Source organism: Acanthochromis polyacanthus, chromosome 2 (assembly GCF_021347895.1).
Source record: "Acanthochromis polyacanthus isolate Apoly-LR-REF ecotype Palm Island chromosome 2, KAUST_Apoly_ChrSc, whole genome shotgun sequence".
Taxonomy (NCBI): domain Eukaryota; kingdom Metazoa; phylum Chordata; class Actinopteri; family Pomacentridae; genus Acanthochromis; species Acanthochromis polyacanthus.
The window spans coordinates 40,422,437-40,445,562 of NC_067114.1; the positions used below are offsets into that span (position 1 = coordinate 40,422,437).

At 39.3% G+C, this 23,126-nt stretch overlaps 1 protein-coding gene and 1 non-coding gene across 2 annotated transcripts in view; one reads left to right on the forward strand and one right to left on the reverse strand.

Moving 5' to 3' along the window:
- Nucleotides 1–23,126, forward strand: part of adamtsl5 (ADAMTS like 5) — a 68,182-nt gene that overhangs the window by 6,826 nt on the left and 38,230 nt on the right. The window contains exons 2-4 of the mRNA XM_022194834.2: nt 11,037–11,112; nt 21,682–21,854; nt 22,861–22,921. Of these exons, the coding sequence (XP_022050526.1) occupies nt 11,037–11,112; nt 21,682–21,854; nt 22,861–22,921 (310 nt within the window). The remainder of the gene's footprint in view (nt 1–11,036; nt 11,113–21,681; nt 21,855–22,860; nt 22,922–23,126) is intronic.
- Nucleotides 12,557–12,638, reverse strand: trnas-uga (transfer RNA serine (anticodon UGA)). The gene has a single exon. It is a non-coding gene; the product is annotated as a tRNA-Ser (tRNA).

The following is a 23,126-nucleotide window of genomic DNA, read 5'->3' on the forward strand; positions in this document are numbered from 1 at the left end:
AGAAGCTGGAAGCAGAAAATTGCTCAAAATATTCATCAAGCCAAATAATGTGCTGTGAAATAATACCGTATTTTCACGACCAAAAGGCGCACTGTACCAAAAGGCGCAGTCTCAGTTATGTGTGCCATTACTGTATTTAAAACACACATAAGGCGCACCTGATTATATGGCGAGGGTTTTATATACAATCCACGCCCACACTTCCCCCTTTAACGTTCTCATGGTGTCCTCTACTACGTCGGCCTTACAACACACACAGAAGCATACAAGTGTGCGTTTTTAAAAATAGAGCCGGAGCAAAACTGAGTTTGGTTGTGCTTTATTTAAGTATTGATTACAAAGTACTAACATTTTTTTAATCATCAATAGGCGCTGGCATGGTAAAACACAGATAAAACAAGCACACAAGTGTGCGTATTTAAAAATAGAGCGGGAGCAAAACTGAGTTTGGTATTCACATTTTTTTTTTACCGGTAATCGTCATCAATCAAACCCATGGAAGTCCTCATCCTCTGTTTCTGAATTGAACAGCTGCGCTAAACCTCCATTAAACATGCCAGGTTCACTTTCTTCACTGTCAGAGTCACTTTCCGTGCCGTGCGGCGCTTCGGAAATGATGCCGGCTTTTGCGAAAGCTCGAACAACAGTGCCAGCAGACACGTTAGCCCAAGCATCTACAATCCATTGTCAAACTGTGGCGTAACTCGCCCGGCGCTGCCTTCCACTCTTAGTGAAACTGTGGTCTCCATCGGTCATCCATCGCTCCCACGCCGCTCGCAGCCTTACTTTGAACGGCCGGTTCACACCGATGTCCAGCGGTTGGAGTTCCTTTGTCAGGCCTCCCGGAATGACAGCAAGCTCAGAGTTCATTTGCTTCACTTGTTTTTTCACATCGGCTGTGAGATGGGCACGCATAGAGTCACAGATCAACAGCGATGGTGATGCGTGGAAAAAACCACCTGGTCTACGTCCGCCTTACAACAACAACAACACACACAGGACGCACTGCACCATAGGGCGCGCCGCACAATTTGAAGAAAATCTAAGACTTTTATGTGCGCCTTATAGTCGTGAAAATACGGTAATTTAAAACGAGATTTAAGCGTTTGAGATTTCTGTGTTGGAAGACCACAGTTGACGAATGATATTATAGTTGACAGCTAATTGATTTATTTTTGCAGCACTAATAAAATGTTAAAAAAGTAAAAATTCTGCACCCATGTTCTATTTTCCATTTAAATTGACTGTTTACAAGGATTTAAAATGAATGAATGAATGAGAATGATCAACATATGACAAGGAAATACTCATCAAGCCAAATTATACGCTGTGAAATGGTTAAAAAAAAAAAAATGTTTAAAAGGTGAACATCACCGAATCCACTTATTTTGTCTCGTAAAAAACTTAATTTAGACTTAGGGGCCGTTTACGCGAGGACGCTTGCAGGTAAAAACGTCAAAATATTTCAACAAAACACCCTATCGTTTATACGAGCACGGCGTTTTGGGGGCTTAAAAACACAAAAATTTGAAACTGGCCTCCAGAGTGGAAAAGTAGAAAACTCTCCGCCGTTACGTTTCCGTATAAACACCAAAACGCAAAACTTTGCCGAGATCTGACCACGTTGCGTACGCGATTACGTCACATAGGTGCGCCGGTGCTTTGGTTTGCCGGCCGGTACAAGGAAGTAAACAAAGATGTGTGATTATTTCCATCCTTCGTACCTTCAAGCAACTCTGGCAGCTCTATGTACACTACAGGAGTCGTACCAACAAACATACAGAATCTGTACAGATTCCATTCATGAACATTTACCGCGGCAGAGATCCGAAAAGGGAGATAGTACGCATGCGCGTAGACATGGCGGAGTTTTATCACAGCGCCACCCAGCCGCCTGGCATGCATATCCAATCGAATTCTATACGCAGATTTCCTTCAAAACCGCTCGTCTAAACATGAAATGACAAGACGCCACTTTTGCGTTTTCTGTTAGGATGGTCCTCATGTAAACGGCCCCTTAGATGACTTTATTAATCCCCGGGGGGAAATTACAGCAACATGTATATTAGATAAAAGGGTAAACAATAAGACATAAACACAGAATATTAGGCATAAAATGAAGGTACAATAAAAAAAATAGAATAAAATTAAATTAAATAAAAAGAAAATAAAATTATTAAAATAAAATAAAGTGAAACAAAATTTTAAAAAAAGAAATTTTAATATAGAAAAAAATCAACAGAATATGCAAGAGTGACAGTATTTTTATTTAATTTTTTTAACCGAAGGGTTGCCGGTTCGATCCTCGCCCTGTCGTGTTCGAGGTGTCCCTGAGCAAGACACCTAACCCCGAATTGCTCCTGATGGGGTCGTGGTTAGCGCCTTGCATGGCAGCTTCCGCCATCAGTGTGTGAATGTGTGTGTGAATGGGTGAATGTGATGTATCATGTAAAGCGCTTTGGGTACCTTGCAGGTATAGTAAAGCGCTATATAAATGCAGACCATTTACCATTTATCATTTAATTTTTTTAAAGAATATACGGAAATGTGCAAATGATAATCTGTCTAGTATGTGTCTCCATTAAAGTCAAATTTGACATTTTGTCCTGTAAAATATACTGAGCTGCATTCAGTATGAGCTTTAGTTTAGCTGGAGTTAATCTGTAGCTGAGTCTTTGTGTTTATAGCCCTGATGTTTAAATCGTGTGATGATAGGAACATGTTTCTATCACAGTTCATCTCCACCTTTCTCGTGTTTTGAGACCAAGACTGTAGATGACCTGCTTCAGTCCAAAGATAATCTCATAATCCCTGAGGTATGACGCTGCTGTACCCGGTTTGTTCTCCCTGTCGTGGAGACAGCGAGAGAAGCCAAGCGAAGCAAAGCGAAGGGATGGGACGGAGTTGAGCAAGAGTCTAGACTTTTTGGCTGCAACAAAACCAACAACATTCATTTCGTCATTTGCCGCAATCCTCCTCTGGGTGTTTAGTCACGACACACAAAGGCGTTCCATTTTCTCTTTTCTCCCCCAAATGTTTTACTGCGTCTCGGAGCGGAGCAGCTGCCGAAGCACAAAGAAGCTGCCGAGAGCTTGTTTTGTCCTCCTCATTCAGATCTGTGGGGGTCAACGCTGACCGCCGAGGCCTCGCACCGCACATCTGTTAGAGGTTGTGTCAAGTCTTTCAGCAGCGAGCTCCATATAACTGTCAGAGGCGTTCCCAAACACTGGGCGGGTCACATCTAAACCTCCACCGGGGTCAGAGGTCAAGGCCAGGCCTCCCGCCGGATGATGTGTTGCTTTTCCAGACTTGGTGGGTGAGCAGGCGTTTGTGGAAGCTTGTCGGTCGGGTGTCGGCTGCAACCCTCCTCCGGGTCAAAGGACACATTCTCACCTGCGGCGCCGTCCACAAGTGGAGGCGGCGTAATTGGGCGATAACACCGTGGAGCGTTTGTTTATTCGTGCAGGGTGTGAGTGCCGGAGCTACCTGTGTGTCGAGGCGTGTTGAGGGAAGGTTTGTGAGTTCAGTCACGTTACAGAGGATTTACAAGTGAGGCGGGGACAGAACAGGGAGATTCTGTTACCTCAGGTCACCAGACTGACTGTCAGAGCTCCACACCGACCCTCACGTTTGTTGTTTTCTCAGTTAGTCAACTAGTTGTAAGAATAAATGGTCAAAAATGTCCCTCATTGTTCTGTTTTAACCACAACCCAAAGATACTCACTCGTACCACCATGTAGAGTAGATGTTCATCAGTTTGAGGGTAAAGCTTATGGAACAGTCATAAACGATTTAAGAAAATGCAACGTAATAATGTGGAAAAGTAAAGGTGTTCTTGGGGTTTAAGAGCTTCGTAAGTTTCGAGTTTGATGCAAACAGGAAACAGTGAGATATGAGACGTAGATGGTAGAAGTTTATAAATTATACTACATCTTGCTCATTTTCAGATGTTATTTTGGGTTCTGGTTTTGGATTGTTTTTGTTCTATTTTTCATTTTGTGTGATTTATTTTCTCAATTTTTTTGTTCCTTTGTCACTGTGGCATGTCTGAAATCAATCGAGATAGATAGATAGATAGATAGATAGATAACCATTTGTCTATTATAGTGTAGGAAATGAACCACAAGGTTCACATTTAAAAAGCTGGAATCAGAAAATTTAGATTTGTTTTCCTAAAACAAACTTCCACTCTAATTGATTAATTATTCATTGAGTTGTTGAGTGATTTAATAGTTGATAGCTAATTGATTTATTGTTGTAGCACTGATAAAATGTTGGAAAATAGTGAAAAACCTCCACCCATGTGCCATTTTCCACTTTCATTTACCCTTTAAAATGATAGCAAACGATCAACATATGATGAGCTGAAAGCAGAGACATACTCGAAAAATTAAAAAATATGCTGTGAACTGGTTAAAAAATGAAAAATAAAAACTTTTGACAGTGAAACAGCTCTACGAAAATGTTAAAAACTAGTGAAAAATCTCCAACCAGACATTATTTTCCATTTAAATTCACTAGTTAAAATCATATCAAACAAAGGATGATTTGAGAAGCTGAAAGCAAAAATGACTCAAAGAATATGCATTGAGGCAAATAAAAAAATGTACAAACAAACTGTTTTGTGAATTTGAGCATCACTGAATCCATTTAGTTTGTCCTCCAATGCACTTACTGCTCTGTAAATTTTCCTCATAAGTCAAATTTAACATTTTATCCTACAAAATATACTGAGCTGGATTCAGTATGAGCTAGAATATTAGTTTAGATGTAGTTAATCTACAACCTGCTTCATTTTTTCTATTTATAATTCAGATTAAAGCTCCAGTCTGATGTTTTAATCGTATCCTCTAAGTTCTCTGTGCTGTTTGTGTCGTTGGTGGAAACTATTTTTTTCCCTTCTTTTCCTCGAGTCACGAGAGCGACTGATGTCAGTCAAAATAAACAGCCGGTCTCACGTTGATTAAAGCGTTTCCCTGCTCCTGCCTGCAGCTCCTCACTAATGTGCTGCTGCTATAGTCTTAATGAAGCCGGAGGAGGCGGGCTGACCTCTGTCACCTCTGAAGGCTCCTGCAGGGAAAAACCCCAACCAGCCGCTGACCAGAGACGCCGTCTGCTCATGTTCCTTGAAACCAAGTGAAAGTGAGAGAAATGGCTCCACGTATGAGCATCACTTTCACATTAATATGCATCAGTTTGGAGTCAAAACACACAAAAGCATGAAGTGCAGGTCCTTGTATTTCATTCTAAGGATGCCGTTTTTTTTCAGTTTTTGCAGAAATCCTAATAAGAGGTTGTCTAAACCATTTTTAAAGACACTTGTGGCAGTTACATTTCCACAAAATTTCAACTAAAACAAGGAAATTAGTCTTCCAGCTAACAGCTAATTCTGTGCACATGTGAAAATTTGACTTTCAGGACATCAAAACTGCAGCTGATCATTTTTAAATTATTGCTTAATGTGCTGATTAGTATTTCAGTCTAATAATTCCCATTTTCAGTTTTGACAAAATCCTAATAAGAAGTTGTCTAATCCATTTAAAAAAAAAAGGCTTTTGGGAGGTAAATTTCCACAAAATTGTGGCTAAAACAAATAAATCAGTCATTCTCCTAACAGCTAAACTTGTGCACGTGTGGAAATCTGACGTCCAGACTTCAAAGCTGCAGCTAATCATTATTAAATTATTGCTTAATGTGCTTATTATCAATTTTAACTGCACAAAAACATCAAGTGCAGGTCACCTGTGAAGCTGGATTTGTCATTGCAATGATGCTCCTTTTCGTTTTTTTGAAAAATCATAAGTCCAATTTGTTTTTTAAAAACAGCAACAACTGGAATAATTAACCCTTTCTGGGGTTTTATTTCCACAGAATTTTGATTGAAACAAGTAAATCAGTCGTCCTAACAACAAAAACATGTTAACGTGTAAAATATAATATCATTGTTGAATTATTGTGTAATCTGAACAAAACATTAAGTACTGTTTGTCTGTAAAACTGGATGTTTAGTTCTAATGATGCAACTTTTCTGTATTCACAAGAATCATAATGAAAAGTTCACCAATATCTTGTTTAAAAGCAGAAATTACTGGATTTTGGTGACTTTAGTGCAGCAAATGTATTTAAGTATCACTTTATAACGTTATTTAAACAGACCTGTGAGGGAAGAGTCAGCTGTACAGTCATGCAGCAGATAGATTGAGTCCTGTTTTATTACATCCAATATTTACTCAATTTTTTGTGCCTTTTTGGTTTTACTCATGCAGCTTCTGTCAGAAATATCTGGATGTTAAGGTGCTAAATGCTCCACTGGATCGCTATGTGTTTGCTATTTGATGCTGGATAGAAGTTAATTATCAGTTTTTCATCACTATGAGCGGCTTCTTCAACATTAAACAGTGATTTAATCCATTAACAACATAAAGACATATAAAGTTTAGTGCAGGTTTAATATAATCTAAATCAGCAGTACAACATTACTAAATAAACAAACAGAATTTTGAGGTCCTTTGCTCAAGTATTTTCATGTTTTGCTACTTTATCCTCTCATTTCACTACATTTCAGTGTGACATATTCTACTTTCTACTCCAGCTACATTTATTCGACAATTTTTTAAGATGAAGATTTGACCTAGTAAATAATAAAACAAGCTGTTAAAATACCACACACAGCTTAAACCAGTTATTCTCGACTTTTTTTTGGCTCCTTTAGTCGACTCACACGTCTTTGAGTTGTTAACAGCTGCACCGAATCATAATTTTCCCCTCTAAACGTCTCACATGTTCTCATTTCAATAAAACGATCCAATATCTCAGCAGCAATCAAAGATTAGAGAGAAACTGAAAACAGATTTCTTCTTTTTCGTTCCCATTAATCCTGTTTGGAGCCTCAGATTTATTATCTGTCTGAATATAAAACTGGATATAAAGTAGCTCAAACTGCAGCAGCTTCAACACTGCGTCAACATCCTGCTGACAGTATTAATAATCTCTTAATGTTATAAATAATAATATATCAGTCTGAGAGACCAAACCAGGACTTTTATTGCAGTATTTTAACTACAGTTTACTGCTATGCACTTCTAGGATACATGCAGGACTTTAACTTTAATTGAATGTTTTTACTCTGCTGTATTGGTACTTTTACTCAAAACTTTCAAGTGATTTAACTCATTTAATATGGCATAAATTATATTGTGTGTCATCATTTTGCAGAAAGGTCTTTTAAAGGAAAACTTTCTGTGTATTTTCTACTTTTCCAGGTAGCCGTCGGCTCATGTTACGATCCAACCTCTGGGGGGTGGCTGGTTGTAACAAAAATAATCCGAACGTTTTTGGTTTAGGTGAAGGGATTTATTGCTTTGTGGCAAAGGAACATAAAAGTGACAACAATGAACACAAGACTGGTGAGTGTTGCTAAATCAAAGAACAGAATATAACAAAACGAAGGCTAACAGAGTTCCCAAACCTATCTAAACCCAAAACAAAGCAACTGAACTCAAAACTACAACAGCAACACCCACCACCAGTAACAAAAACTAATACTAAGTGTGCAAAAACAAACTCAACAAAACTGGTGCCTCACATTCACACATTTGACCACACAGGTCACAAACACACATTGACCACACAGGTAACGAAGACTCAAATCTCAAATGGCTTCTTCACTGAGCCCACACTGTCTGTAGCACTCACCATGAGTATCTACAGACCAAAGTGGCCTGCGGTACCCACCAACCCAACCACATGTACCTAAAGATCAGAACTCATCAAAATGCAAACCAATGATCACTCACAGAGGCACCAGGGTGGACTGGTCACGAATACCAGCCACCATGACTAATGACATGGTGGCAGATACATGCACTCTGCAGGTGTGCTGATGGCTGGTTCGATTGGTTAGGAGGAGAGGAGCTGGAGGGTGGCCCAATCAGAGATGTCAGAAGGCGGGGAGAACAGGGCTGCAGTGCAGGTCGTCAACTCCTCACTCGTTGGCTGGAATGCCTGTCAGCTGGGGATCCTGGAGAGACTCAGGCACAGCCACTGCTCAACCCACACACGCAATTTTCCCCACACAAAGGCCCAACAGATAACCAAACAGAAACCAAACGGCACACCAATACTGGTGGCCGTAACAGCTGACACTGGAGCTCATTGTGAAAATTAATCATCAGATTCTGTAGTCCGTCACATTTGACACTTTTGTTGTCTGCTCAAATCAATCTAAACTTAAACTATGTCACAATGAGGGCTGCAACTCACAATATCTTCACTTTTTATCAATCTGTTGATTACTTTTATGATTAACTGATCAGTAAAAATGTCAGAAAAATTATCCAAAATGTCAATAAGTCCAGCTTTGTCCACATTTACTGCCACAGAGGAAGGAAAGAGAAATAGTCACATGTAAGAAGGTGGAATCAGAGAATTTTGACTTTTTGTCCTCATAAAACTACTAATTTGCAGTTCAAACACTCACAGAAATGAATGCTGGCTCTTTTTTAATGGATTCTATCTTTCCGACTGTTTTTTAAGTGTCTGCTAATTGATTCATTTCTGGACAAACACACACAGATTTTTAAAACAGTGGATTCTGTCATTTAAAACATTTTATGATTTGACAGTTCTGTCTTCACAAAATGGCATTCCTTTACAGCTAAACTGCTTTCTCAGTCACATTGTGAGCACATTTTCCTCTAGAATTATATCAAATACATCTTAAATCAACACATTTTTGGTATTTATTAAGTTTTATTGACCATCGTCTTGTAGTCATTGTTAGAATGTTAGACGAGGCTGTGCTCATCACCATGGTAACCAAGAAAATGGAAGAGAAGCTTCAAACATGCAGTGAAAACTTCATATTTTAGTTTAGTTTTGGTGTCAGTGATTGAAAATTAATACAAATGACAAGATATAACTGCACTTCAGTCCCACACTTTCCTGCTATGTCTTAATCTCCCCAGTTGAAATTAGGCTTTTTTTAAAACATAAATGCCCTTTAGTTGCATAGAATCTTTGTTTTTATGAGTCAGGTTTAAAGTTGAAAAGGTGGAACTTTCAAACCCATTGGCTCCTGAACAATGCAGCAAAGATACTGGAAGTAGAATAAAGTTAATGTGAAAATGAGAAGGCCTCCTACGTCCATCATGTTTCCTGTTCCTCTCCCCGGTCAGCGCGACCTTCTCCATTCTCCGATAAAATTCCCCCTTGTAAGGCCTGGCGGCTCTGCAGGGACGGGCCGTTCAGCCGAGTGTGAACGAGATGTGTATCGTTTAATTGGACGGGGGCAACTACTGACCTGGGACCAAGCCAAACTCCCAAACGCTCTGGACCAACGCTGTGTTCATGACCCGGTGGAGAGATAAAAGGAGGATGACGGATGGGCTGGAGGCTGCTGTAAGCGAGACGCTGGAGAGGAGAAGCGAAACTGAGGAGATTAACTCGCTGCAATTTAACAAGAGCAACCTGTGCTGCGTGTTTGTCCTCAGTGTGTTAATGGAAATGTTCCACCAGAAAAAAGAGACGTACGATGATGAAGCAGCAGTGCCAGGAAGCAATCAAAGCCAGAGAGAGGGGCTTTCCAGGAACCAGAGGGACTTCTGAGGAAAAGGCACTTGTCCTTTGATGATTCAAAGGTTGGAAAAAAGATGGAGAATCCTCGCAGTGTTTGCCTTAAGGTGAAGGAGGAGATGAGGACTCTTAGCACTGAGATCTTATCTGGTCACACCTTAAACTGACTCAGAGTTGCTTCTGGTAACTGTTGCTGACTCAGTTCTGATGCTGATTCAGGGGAACATAAAGGAGATTTGTTCTTCTATCAGCCTCATCAAACTCAGCACATGAACAACTGCACTTGAGGGCAACACTTCATCTCATACTGTGCAGCCAAACATTATTCAGACCCTCAGATATATATGTCATATCACATATATATTTTTTATCAGCATTTATCATATCACATATCATGTCCTGTCATCACGTATCATATCATATCATATCATATCATATCATATCTCATATATCATATCATATCATGTCCTGTCATCACATATCATATCGTATCATATATCATCATATATCATATCATATATCATATCGTATCATATCATATATCATATCATATTGTATCATATATCATTTATCATATATCATATCATATCATATCTCATATATCATATCATATCATGTCCTGTCATCACATATCATATCGTATCATATATCATCATATATCATATCATATATCATATCGTATCATATCATATATCATATCATATATCGTATCACATTGTATCATATATCATATATCATATATCATATCATTTATCATATATCATATCATATCATATCATATCATATCATATCATATCATATGAATGTCAAAAACTATCTATTTCCAGCTTCTCAATGTGAGGATTTAATGCTTTCTCTGTCATGTATGATGGTAAACTGAAAATCTTTGGTTGTCAAAATACATCAATAACCAATACATTGAGAAAATGATCCTCAGACTAAATGATAACAGAAACAATCATCAGCTGCATCTCTAAACCAGGCGGTCTCTGAACTCTCAGAGACCTGATGCAGCCAGAGGTGGATCCATGTGAGCTGTAATTCAGATCATTACTGACAGAAAGCAGCTTCGTGTAAACGCAGCAGGACACTCTGGTTTTCTTGCATCCTTTTATGTAACGGGGTCAGCAGTCGCACAGGAGGTGAGGAGGGGGAGTCAGGGTTGGCGCTGCCTCCCTCTCCGGTTGTGTGGGAGTTAATAAGACTCAGTAGGGGTGAGTGGGGGGACTGGTCTGGGAGAATTAATGATACTGGCTGGATGGGGGGTAATTCCTGACCTTGGCTCCAGCTCAGCACCGTGGCGGCATATGGGGGATATTATCAGTGGCCTAAAGACCTTCTGCTGGTTGTCAGATTCTCTCTGTCCTCTTCTGTCCCACCTTCCTGGTTTGGTTGTATATGTTCAAGTGTAAAACAACAGTTCTGTCGTCATCAACTGCCTCTCGGTGTTTGTTTGTCTGCAGGAAGTCGACTCTGTTCCAGTTCCTGACCTTCGTCCTGCTGCTGGTGGCTCCCGGCTGCCTGTCGTCCCCTCAGAGGGTGAGTCCGACCAGAACAAGTCCACACAAGTCTCTGCATTAAACACCTTTTCTGCTATTCTGACCTTGAAGAACTTGTCAAACATTTCTAAATGACGTAACCCTGTGAGGCTTTTAATTAACCAGCTCAGATTTTTACAACGGTTCCTGCTCGACCATCTCTGGTTTGCCTGAAACTTTTATAGCATAATATATGCATATTTGAACTTGATATATCAAAGAATTTCTAGGATAGAAATTCTTAAAAATTGCCCATAAATCCACTTTCAGCAAATTTTTCACACATTTAAATTTGAGGCTGTTTGAGCGACAATCTCTCATTAATTATTTAAGAGAAGAGCTTGAAATTTTCACTGCTATATATCATAATGTCATTGACTCAGAAATAGACAAGAAAATAGTCCAATAGTCTCTGATTATAGGTGAGTTGAAATATGAACAGAAAAGTCCCATCTTTGAGCTCCCATTAACAAAAAACGTGATAATGCAGAAGTCAGATAGGGATATTTTCTGAACTGTAATTAACTGCATGTCACAATAATATAAAACTAAACATAGAAAAATACTTGATCACAAAATGAAACAAAGAAGTTAATTTTAATAACTGATTGAGCAGGTTTGATAAGTTGTAGCAGAAACGCAAAAATATGGTTCATAGCTTAAAGCAAAGGTAGCATAGTACCTGAACTCGTCAAGTGGTTTTGCTGCCTAAATTTAACCAAACAGAAACTGAAAATACAATTAAACACCATATAATGAAGAGAACTTTAAACAGGATGATGTAAAACACTGGGAAGGACCAAGAAAGGAATGAGAATGGAATGAACGATTATGAAGAAGAGAACTGTGAGGTGGAAGAAGAGGAGGTAGAGGACACAAATATAGAACGGGCGTAAACATTGACCAGTTTCAATGCCTTTTTTGGTTGCCTGTACAGCCAGTCAGGTCAGTCTTTCTCTTATTTCTCAAAGGAATAAAACCAGCCATCCATTCAGAATTCCAGTTAGGAAAATTGGGATATCATGCTTGTAGATGGGGATGCCATTCCAAACACTATGGAGTTGGAATGGATCAGCTCGCACCGTGGAAAAAGACATGACTTGTGTGGCACAAAGGGGATATATTCTGTATTTTTTTTAAATTATTAAAGTGAAAATCAGTGAGTTAATATGAGACTTATAAAACAAAACTAAACATGTGGTCTAAGTTAATCTTAGGCCTCCTGAGTGAAAGTCACTTTTCTATCCAGCTGATCACTGAAATGTCCTCTCTTCTGTCTGCAACATCTGAGGAAAGTATTTTTCTCTCCAGCAAACATTCAGTTTTCTTCCAGCCTAATACACACTGTTTACATTATGGATTGTTTGCAGTTATGCAAGTTGATCATGACGGCCTTTTAGAATCAGAATCACTTTATAGGAAAGATGTCTTAAATATTGATTCAGCGCTGCGAGCAGGGTTCGAACCTGCGCGGGGAAACCCCATTGGATTTCAAGTCCAACGCCTTAACCACTCGGCCATCGCAGCTGACAGCCATAGAGAGCTGTTAGACAATTCAAGACCTTTATTATGTTTACACAGTAGCAGAAGACACTTCAACAAAATTATGGTGTTCGTTACCGAGTTAAAATCGACTAAAGGGTAAAATAAAATGTAATAAAATACACAATATAAGAAATTGATAAATATCTAGGAAATGGAAACACAAAGAGGTAGTGCAAATAAAACTGATTGTCCATATTTTGGAAAGAAAAGTTTTTTTTTTTCAATGAAGATAACATGAAATGAATCAGAAATTCAGTCTAGACATTGTTAATGTGGTAAATGACTATTCTAGCTGGAAACAACTGATTTTTAATGGAATATCTCCATAGGGGTACAGAGGAACATTTCCAGCAACCATCACTCCTGTGTTCTAATGCTACATTGTGTTAGCTAATGGTGTCGAAAGGCTCATTGATGATTAGAAAACCCTTGTGCAGTTATGTTAGCACATGGATAAAAGTGTGATTTTTCATGGAAAACATGAAATTGTCTGGATGACCCCAAACCTTTTAACTGTAGTGTATGTCTTATTTCAACCACTATATTAACATCGTTCTCCGTGTTTGCATCTCCTTCTGCTGTGATTTAATGACATCAGCTAATATTTGACTGACAGCTACTGACATCAACATCATGGATTTAGTGGCAAAATCAAACAACTCAGCACCGTTGTGGACAAGGTTTGGTTATAAAGGACAGTCCAGTAACTTTAAGATTACGGTTCAAAAAGGTGCCATTCAAAGGACTAATAATCTAAGCTTCGAGATTTATAAAAATTAACAAAAAAAGTTGACTAAGATGTTAAAATAAATCATTTGCAAACTGCAATTTCATGATGATGGCAGCCTGATTTCTTCTGTTTCTACCTCTGCTGTTGAATTTGGTGATCTATTGAAGCTTATCTGCTGTAGCTGCTGGAAATGAGGATGAAGAAGGCATTCAGACTGACCGGTGCAATAAATTTAAAGAGAAAAACAGTGAGCTAAAAGAGGCTGATTGTTGATCTTTCTCTGTGGAATGTTACTGGGTAAGCTGAAGGCTGCCACATTCTTGATTCACCTGTGGATTATTGCACTGGTTTGTCGATTAATCCAAGCAAATCTTCCAAAAGCTTCAACTGATTATTTAATTTAACTTTGTTTAATTTTTACCTTTTAGGCTTTAGGAATGTATTTAGCAGCTACAATGACAAAATAAAAAGCTGTTCGAGTACAGTTTCCACAGCAGTGCCTCTGTTTTCTCTTTCAGTGTTGCTGCATTGCGCTGCACATTGCACAAACCCTCTTTTATTTTGTGGTCATTTCAAATACTCCCACACTGTTTAAACATTTGAACTTTGGAGACTTTTATACTGAATCAAGTCAGACTGTGCTGCAGCTGATCAATGACTGCAGCTATGATGCACTGATTACGCAGTGATTCAGAAGGAAAACATTTATTCCAATGTAGTGAAAGATTTTAGGAAGAAAAGTCAAATTTCATGCATTTAAGAATAAGATGGCAACATTTACTGTTGATGCCACTGGTTAGTGAACCACAAAATATTGATAATAGAGCTTTAAAGACTGTTTGTGATCACATATGAATCTAAGTACAAACATATTCCTGTCAAGCGTAGCTTTTTTCAGGACTTCAGATGTGTGCATAAAGTCAGTCCAGCTGTGTGTTAAGTTGTGTAAATATATGGAGCTAATGGCTGGATGACAGTGTTTCAACAAGCGGCATCGTGCTGTATTTGCACATGGAGTCTTGTAGCTTTAAAGTGCCAGCGCCCGAGGCCTGTTTCCCACAGATCCATCACTCCTTCCTGCCTTTATGTCTTCTTTTCTTACATTAGACAAAGTTAAATGTTGTGATTAAGGTCATTTGTATGGAGCAAAAGCCCTGTTCTCAGGTTCCACAGAGGAAAATCCAGCTCATTCAGATAATAAACCAATCACAGGTCGCTGATTGGATTGTATTTGCAGCGTGTTCGTCTTCTGATGGGGTTTCGTCTTTTTGGTCTCTCCGTGCACCTTTTCTCCTCCGACTCATCTTTCATTACTATTTGTCTTGTTGTCAAGCAGAAACCCCTTTATATTCTTCATACCCAGCTGGGATAAACCGACAACGACCCCCATCTCATTCTGTCACATCGAACACAGGAATGTGAAGAATCTAATTTCTCTCTGGACATAAGAATCTGTTGTAAACGTCGTTTTGTTTTTCTCAGATTGCTGAAACATGTTTTGCACTCTCATTGTTGCAGCTGCTCTGGCAAACGTTTCGGCCAGTTAAAGCTCAGAACAGGACAAACAGATCGAGAAATGTTGTAACCCTGTCAAAGTACGAGTGCTTCTCCACTTTAAATCAGAGAACAGCACGTACAGATGTTGTTAACTTTTAGTTGCACTGATTGTAAGTTTCTCTTTGTTCTCATGGGGCAGTTTAGTGTTTTTTTATGGCTGGAAGGAACAATTCTATCAATTTAGGGCTGCAACCGCCAACCACCGTCATTGTCACATAATCTATTAGTTATTAATATTAACTGAGTAGTTGTTCTAATCATGAAGTGTTGTTCTGTGTTTCCCAAGATGACAACCTCAGCTGCCCATAAGCCAAAGATATTCAGTTAACTGTCACAGAGGAGGAAAGAAAACAGAAAATACTCACACTGAGGGAGCTGGAATCAGAAAAAAGCTACTTTTTTCTTAAAGAGTGATTTAAAAAGATGAATAAATCATCAAAATTGTTGCAGCTCTATTTTAATGAATGGTTAGGCCCTTTCTGTAGCAACACATATTCATGGCTACAGTCTGTTTTTTACATTTAAAACAAGTTGGTTAATAACTAAGCTGAGGCCGATATCAAATGCTCAAAATTCTGATTCCTTATTAGCTAGGCATACGTTGGATTAGAAGTCACTAAGTGCTGCTGTTGTTTTGTAATTAATTGCATTTATTTTTATTACATCTGACTGTAAATCAAAGGCCATTTAAAGGCATTTAAACACTTTTATTCAACATGGCAAAATTATTCACCATCGTAGAAAAAAAAAGTCTTCACCTTGAATGTATGCCAATAAATTAATTCAAATCTAAAATCTAGCACCTCATCATGTAAATAACATGTATGTCTATGCAAACACACACACACACACACACACACACACACACATTCTTTCATTGGAAGTGAAGCAGTGCTACAAAATCCAGACCTTGCAGTAAACCCTGTGATCCCTGACCCTTGTGTTGGTGGTCTGGGATGGATTTGACTGCATATCTTCTCTAGTGTAAACGATCATTTGTCTAATGTGTCCCTGAAAATGGCCTAACAGAAAACTATGCAGGATGTGGTAGCTGTTGTTTTGCGGTCTTCGTCAAGTCACAATGTCTTTGTCCTGCCAATGTCAACAGCTGAAAAGTCAGCATTGCAATCATCTAAAGAAAATCTTGTTCCCCTCAAATCAAACCGACTCTGTCTTAAGGTGGACCCATTAGTCTTCATTAGGTTGGGTGAGTTCAAAGTAGTAAGAAGATGGGGGTGTTCACAGGTAATCTGTTCCTCCTGATACAAAAATGATGGATTAATCCTGGAAGGCGGTTAAAGTAGAGCTCTTGTACTCATGAGTAAAACCAGTAATCGTCACATCAGCCAACTGATCTGTCAGTTGGCTTGAACACTACGGCCTGACTGTACGTGCTTATAAAGTAATATGAAGAAACAAGACGTTTCCAATCAGGATCGTAACAACCTCAGGAACTTTTATCTGTAATGAGTTATTGGCGTAAACTTATGTCCAATACTTTGTTTATGTCTGTTGTTGCGCAATACACTGCTGTCAGATCTTCCACTGGGATATAAGGACTGTCTTAGTTTATCCAGCTTAATTTAATACCCAATCACTGGCCTGAGGTCACTAAACCCAATAAAAGTCTTTGTCAAAGTGCTCCTTTACTAGCTGAACTACCACAATGCTCTCTGCTTACCAACATGGAAATGCCACCTCACATTACTGCGGTTTTAAACATCAGAATATGAGGTGCTACAGCTAATATACAGTACTTGAAGTTTATATTATCTGGCAAAATTATATCATCCACCCATCCATTATCTATACACCACTTAATCCTCATTAGGGTCACGGGGGACTGGAGTCTATCCCAGCTGACTTAGGGTGAAGTCAAGGGACACCCTGGACTGAGAACTACACAGAGAGACAAACATCACACTCACATTCATACCTACGAAAAATGTTAGAGTTACCAATTAACCTCAACATGTCTTTGGAATACTGCTGCTCAGTGGTTAGCACTGTCGCCTCACAGCTAGAAGATCCCCGGTTTGCGTCCTGGTCTGGGCCTGGGATCTTTCTGCATGGAGTTTACATGTTCTCCCTGTGCATGTGTGGGTTTTCTGCGCTTACTCCGGCTTCCTCCCACAGTCCAAAAAATATGCTGAAGTTAACTGATTATTCTAAATTGTCCGTAGGTGTGAATGTGAGTGTGATTGTTTGTCTGTATATGTAGCCCTGTGACAGACTGGTGACCTGTCCAGGTGTCCCCTGACTTCACCCTAGGTCAGCTAGGATGGGCTCCAGCCGCCTTGTGACCCTAATGAGGATTAAGTGGTGTATAGATAATGGATGGATGGAAGACTTTGGACTGGAAGAGAGCTGGAGAACCTGGTGAAAATCCACACATGCACACGGAGAACATGCAAACTTCACACAAAAAGATCCCAGGGATTTTGTAGCTGTGAGGCGATAGTGCTAACAATCGAGCCACCATGCTGCCCAAAATGGTACCAGCAGATGCTAAATATTAAATGACTCTTATCAAAGCAGGAGCAAAAACAAACTTGATCTGCTTCACTTGGACTTTCAAAACAACTCTGACTTTTTTTAATCAAAGTGATGTGGGCAGCATGAGATGTGAATACGCTGTCAGGAGTAAACGGCAACGTGGCCTTTGGATCAACAAAACTCGTTTTAAACAAGCCGTATGTCTCCTTAGTGATATTATAGTGATTGTGGACATCAAGATGGTCTCTGTATGTAGCAGCTGTCCTCCAGTCAGCCTCAGACTGGGAGAACTGGTCTGCTGACCGGTTAAAAAGCATGATGGGAAGATCAGACAGCTGTTCACCTGCACGTTGGACCTCCACCTCCGTCTCTCCTCCTGAATGCAGTTTTTGCAGAGGAGGTTTGTTTTTTTCTTTTTGTGTGAAGGAGGAGGCAGGGGAGGTAGGACGGCAGTGTAAAGGTCAAAGGTTGCTTTCATTAATCTAGAGCGCCGCCCCCCTCCCACCTCCAACTGTTATCAACGCTAATTTGAGCAGCGGTAACGCTAATGAGGGCAACCTCAGGTGACCCTGCCACGGAAAATGATGGAGAGTGTGTGTGTGTGTGTGTGTGTGTGTGTTTTCTTCTACTTGCTGTAACTACATAAAAGAAAAAATAAGTCAGAGCAGTTGAACCTGCAGCTGACTTGATTTGAGGTTTTGTATGTTGTTAAAGTTTCATCACAGAAATTTATGAAGTCTAGAATCAAGAACATGTAGCTGCACAGATAACACAAACAAGCTATGGCAGCTTCCCATTTAACAAAAGTCTTTTAAATCTATTTAACATTGAGCTCAGGCAGTTTGAAGGCTCTGCAGGGCTCCAGACTTGCTTCACATCACACTGGTTGCACCTGGGTACTTACAGGTTTCATTTGAATTCACCTAACTGCACAAAACTCAAGTTTTTCTCTGTGAATAATACATTTAAAGTATTTCTATGTTGTTCCCATACACACCAGTAATTTTCCACTGACTAGTGAGCCACAACATTGACAGGAATTCATTGCTGATAAACAAAGAGCTCCTAACAACATTACAGTAAAATATTAACAGCTGTGGTCACCATGCAGCATTTTCATATATTTTTACAGTGTTGCTATCATAAATACCATAATATCTTAAAATGTTAGCTACTGTATAATTATAGTGCTCAGTAGAATATGAGGTTGCCTAGAAAATACTGTGAATGTAATTTTCCAGTAATGTGCTATATTTAAATAGTACTGCTCCTGTAATCAACTTTAACTGTAGTGGCGTGTAAATTATGACATTTTATTCTTAAAATGTGTAACCTATGGTTTTGTAGACATATTTATGATCCAGAATTGAGTTTTAACTGCAATTTACAGAATTCCCCTAAATGCCTCATATGCATCAGTAGACGCTACAAGTTACAGATGTTCCATAAATGCCTCATGTACAACAGTAGATGCTACAATTTACAGAACTTACAGCCATGGCCATAAGTTTGAACACAAGTACCATGACGCTTGTGAATCTTAGAAAATACCACAAAATTGTCACTTACAATATACAGCCATGGCCATAAGTTTGGACACAGCATGACTTATGTCTGTTTTGATGTCTATTACAGAACATAAGTATATTGTAAGTGACAATTTTGTGGTATTTTCTAAGATTCACAAGCGTCATGGTACTTGTGTCCAAACTTATGGCCATGGCTATAAATAAATGCCTCATATGCATCAGTAGACACCACGATTTACAGATGTTCCATAAATGTGACACATGCATCAATAGAGCTACAAGTTACAGATGTTCCCTAAATGCCTCATACACATTTAGGTATATTGCAAATAAAAAGTCCCCTGAATGGCTGCACAGTGGCATAGTGGTTAGCACTATTGCCTTGCGGCAAGAAGATCCCTGGTTCAAATCCCGGGGTGGGACTGGGATCTTTCTGCATGGAGTTTGCATGTTCTCCCTGTGCATGCGTGAGTTTTCTCCGGGCACTCCAGCTTCCTCCCACAGTCCAAAAATATTCTGAGGTTAATTGGTGACTCTAAATTGTCCGTAGGTGTGAATGTGAGTGTGATTGTTTGTCTGTATATGTAGCCCTGTGACAGACTGGTGACCTGTCCAGGGTGTCCCCTGCCTTCGCCTGAGTCAGCTGGGATAGGCTCCAGCACCCTCCGCGACCCTAGTGAGGATAAAGCGGTGTATAGAGGATGGATGGATGGATGTGCAAAAAGAAGCCTCCAGTCCACTCATTTTTTGCAGTGCAGTAATTTAGACAAGTATGTGACAGAAAACTAACTAAAAGAGTAACATCAATTTCTTTAATGTTAGAGTTGAAACTGAGGGTCGATAAAAAACACAGACAGACCAAATAAAATAGGATAAATAAAAAAGATAATTCTGTAAAAATCATCTCATTACAAAAACTGTATTTTTGTAATGAGATGGGAAAAATAGACTCCTCATAAATTAACTAATTAAACTACTCATTTTTTAAAAGGATTTATTTTACCTAAAATGCTCATTGCAAGTGTCATGTTCTCTTAACATTTTATCTGTTGTCTGATGATGGAAATGGACAACTTTAATAATAAATTCACCCAAAAAGTAACCCATTATGTTGCTTAAGTGTGTCCAAATTCAGTGCAGGACCTCAATAAGCTGAATATGCTGAGTTTGGTGACGGTGAGATAAATGTGGCAAGAAAAAAATCAACAGAAACTTCTTGTCGTGCTTCACAGGAAACGATCTGATTTTGCAGCGAGTCATAGTTCTGCATATATTTGTGTATTAATGATGAAAGTGGACATGGTGCTTTTTCAAAATGGAGACATTTTAAATGCATCATAATGGAGCTCCAACATATATCCTGATATTTGGTAAATTTGAAACTTCAGGCCGTGGTTGAGAGTTGGAAACTGTTTATTTTCTTCTGTTTTATGGGTTTGGACACAGTTTAGATGTATAATATGAAGGCTCACTGCTGTTACGAGGTTAAGTTCTCTTCTCCACATCTGGCCGGAGCCTCGACTCCTGTGTTGCTCCACGGATCCTCCAGATGACTTTGACTTCACTCCCTCCTGACAGTCGGTCGGCCGAAGCAGCTGTTGGGTGTGTGTGAAGAGTTAAAGTGTGTGAAGTGCTGCTCCTGTATGAGGAACCGGTGGAACGCTGCCAGTTTCAGTCTCCTCCAGGGCACAAACTCTGGAATGTGTTTGAGATTTCTCTAATCACTTTTATTGTTTGTTTCTGCTGATCCTGATCCACCAGGCCCACAAGGTTGTCGCTTGTTTTTTATTCCACGTCCTCTTTGAATAGCCTGATCTGCCTGTTTGATTCTTGGCTGTAAATAAAGTGGGATTTGTGAGGAGTCACTAAAAACTCCCTCCAGCGCTGTATTTTCCTTTGCACCAGTGATATTCCATCATTCTTTGCTTCCTCTGTTTCTCTGCTATTCACACACAGATTGGAGCTGCTGACAGTCACCAGTTTCTACCTGACAGCTTTGAAACATGCAGAATATCAGTGCAGAGTGAATATGGGAAAAAAAATCCTGCTTTCCTGCAGGTTTTACTGTTTACTGTCTCAGCTGTGCACGACTCTGCAGTGGAGGTTTTGTCCAAGGAACACAAACAATTTGAGAACTAGAATTATGTTTTTTTCAAGTTCAGCGAGGTCAAGAGAGTATGAGGAGGCAGAGACAGAGAGATGGACTGGAGGCACAGATGATTTAGGTTGTGAGTAAAGGTTTACTGATATCAGGAGAAGTGACACAGATAGAGCAGCAGGACATGCAAGCATCAGTTCTGAGGATTCTCTCTGATCTTTGGGTATATATTGTCGTTGACAGAAGGTCAGATTGAGATTAAAGACCAATATGGAGACAACTAGTCTGCTTAGTCATGTCAGAATAGACAATATCTGATCTTGACCGGAGCAGAGAGTCCTGACATATCTTCCTCCTACAGCGTCTGCCTGTCAGAAGATAATCTGGGATGACACCATCTAACAGCTGCAATTAAGAATGTTCCACTAAGAAGACACTGGGCTCCATTATAATATTTAATTCTAATACAATATTTGATGTATGTTAATCTGCACTAACAGGTGTCTCAGTCAGCAGATTTACAGTTCTACCTTTTTCATCTCACTTTCCAATGAACTTGTGTTGTTTGGCATTAAATTAATCCTCTCTCTCTCTCTCTCTGTTTGGATGCTTCAGACCTCTTGGGTTTCTGCGTGGGGTCCTTCTGGTGAGGCTTCATCAGAGCGTCCGATTCGAGCACGACGGCAGCTCCACTTCAGGAACGAGTGGGCGACGTGGGGCGGCTGGTCGGTTTGTTCACGCAGCTGTGGGAGTGGAGCTTCAGTCCGGACACGAACCTGCATCACCAGGTAACAGAGCAGTACAGGTGAAGAGTCTAAATACATTTCTAGAAATGGGGAGAACTTATGGCTAAGTGATGAGATCAGATCCCTTCAAACAGTCAGTCTTCAGTTCACCTCCATGCAGGAGGTCGTTCCTCTGCTGTCTCTCTAATAAAGATGAAAACACCAGAAAACCCTGCAAAACACATCTTCCATGGTCTCCATAGTATACAAATTCAACTGAATGCTGATGCTCCTGTACATGGTAAATATTTATATTACTTTCATTCCTTATAATTCCCTGGATTTACTCCATTTGCTGTTAATTTTACTTTTAACACTGACTTCTTATTTGTTCTTTTACAGTCTGTTGTAAATAGACTGTATGGGACACTGTCTCTTTCTTTACATCTTTTTATCGTTTAAAAAAAATCTCTACTTGTCAGTGTTTGACTATAATGCACCAAATCACTACATTAAATGCATAGTAATTGTATTCAAGTACTTACATTTTAACTCATACATCAGTGCTTTTTAAAAATTAATGTTATTTCCATGAAATAGTGAAAAATGAACGTATTTATAACGTATTTATACAAATAGGGGGATTTGATCATTTGTATATTTTCTATAAGTATTCTAAAATAAACTTCAGGGTTTTGGATTTTCATGGGTTCATTTTTAAGTAGCAGATTAATTTATAAATAAGTTTCGGTCACATTCTGTTTTATTCAAGAAAACGGCAGTGAATCACTTGTCTTATGATTAAAGATCAAATATGCTTACATTTATTGATTCTGCAGGTGCTTTTTTTTCCCAGAGCAGCATAAACATTTGATGCAACTATGCAGCTGCTGCTGAATAATCAAAAATGTAAAGTATAATTTTAGTGAAAATAATATAGAATTTAAAATGATAAATAAAATATATTCAATAATTTTGAGATGTAGCAGCAGCCTGCACATTAGACATTTCCTTTTCGGTTGTGTTTACCTCACTCAGTCCTATAAATCTCTTATTTTCTGTGTTGCAGGAACCCCGTAGGTGGACCATGTACAGGAGATCCCAGACAATACAAGATCTGCAACACCAAGGTCAGTTCAGCACAAAGCTTGTCTCATTATATAAAAACTGACTTTCAATGAAAACTGTTTAGGACAAAGGCTGATGTTTGCTCTATAAGTTGGTCATAAAGGCGTGTTCAGGTGGAGCAGACACAGACTTTCGGGGTGTGAACTGGAAATTCACTGGCATATTAACCTGCGTCTTCACTGAACTCAACTAAACTTAGGATTTAAA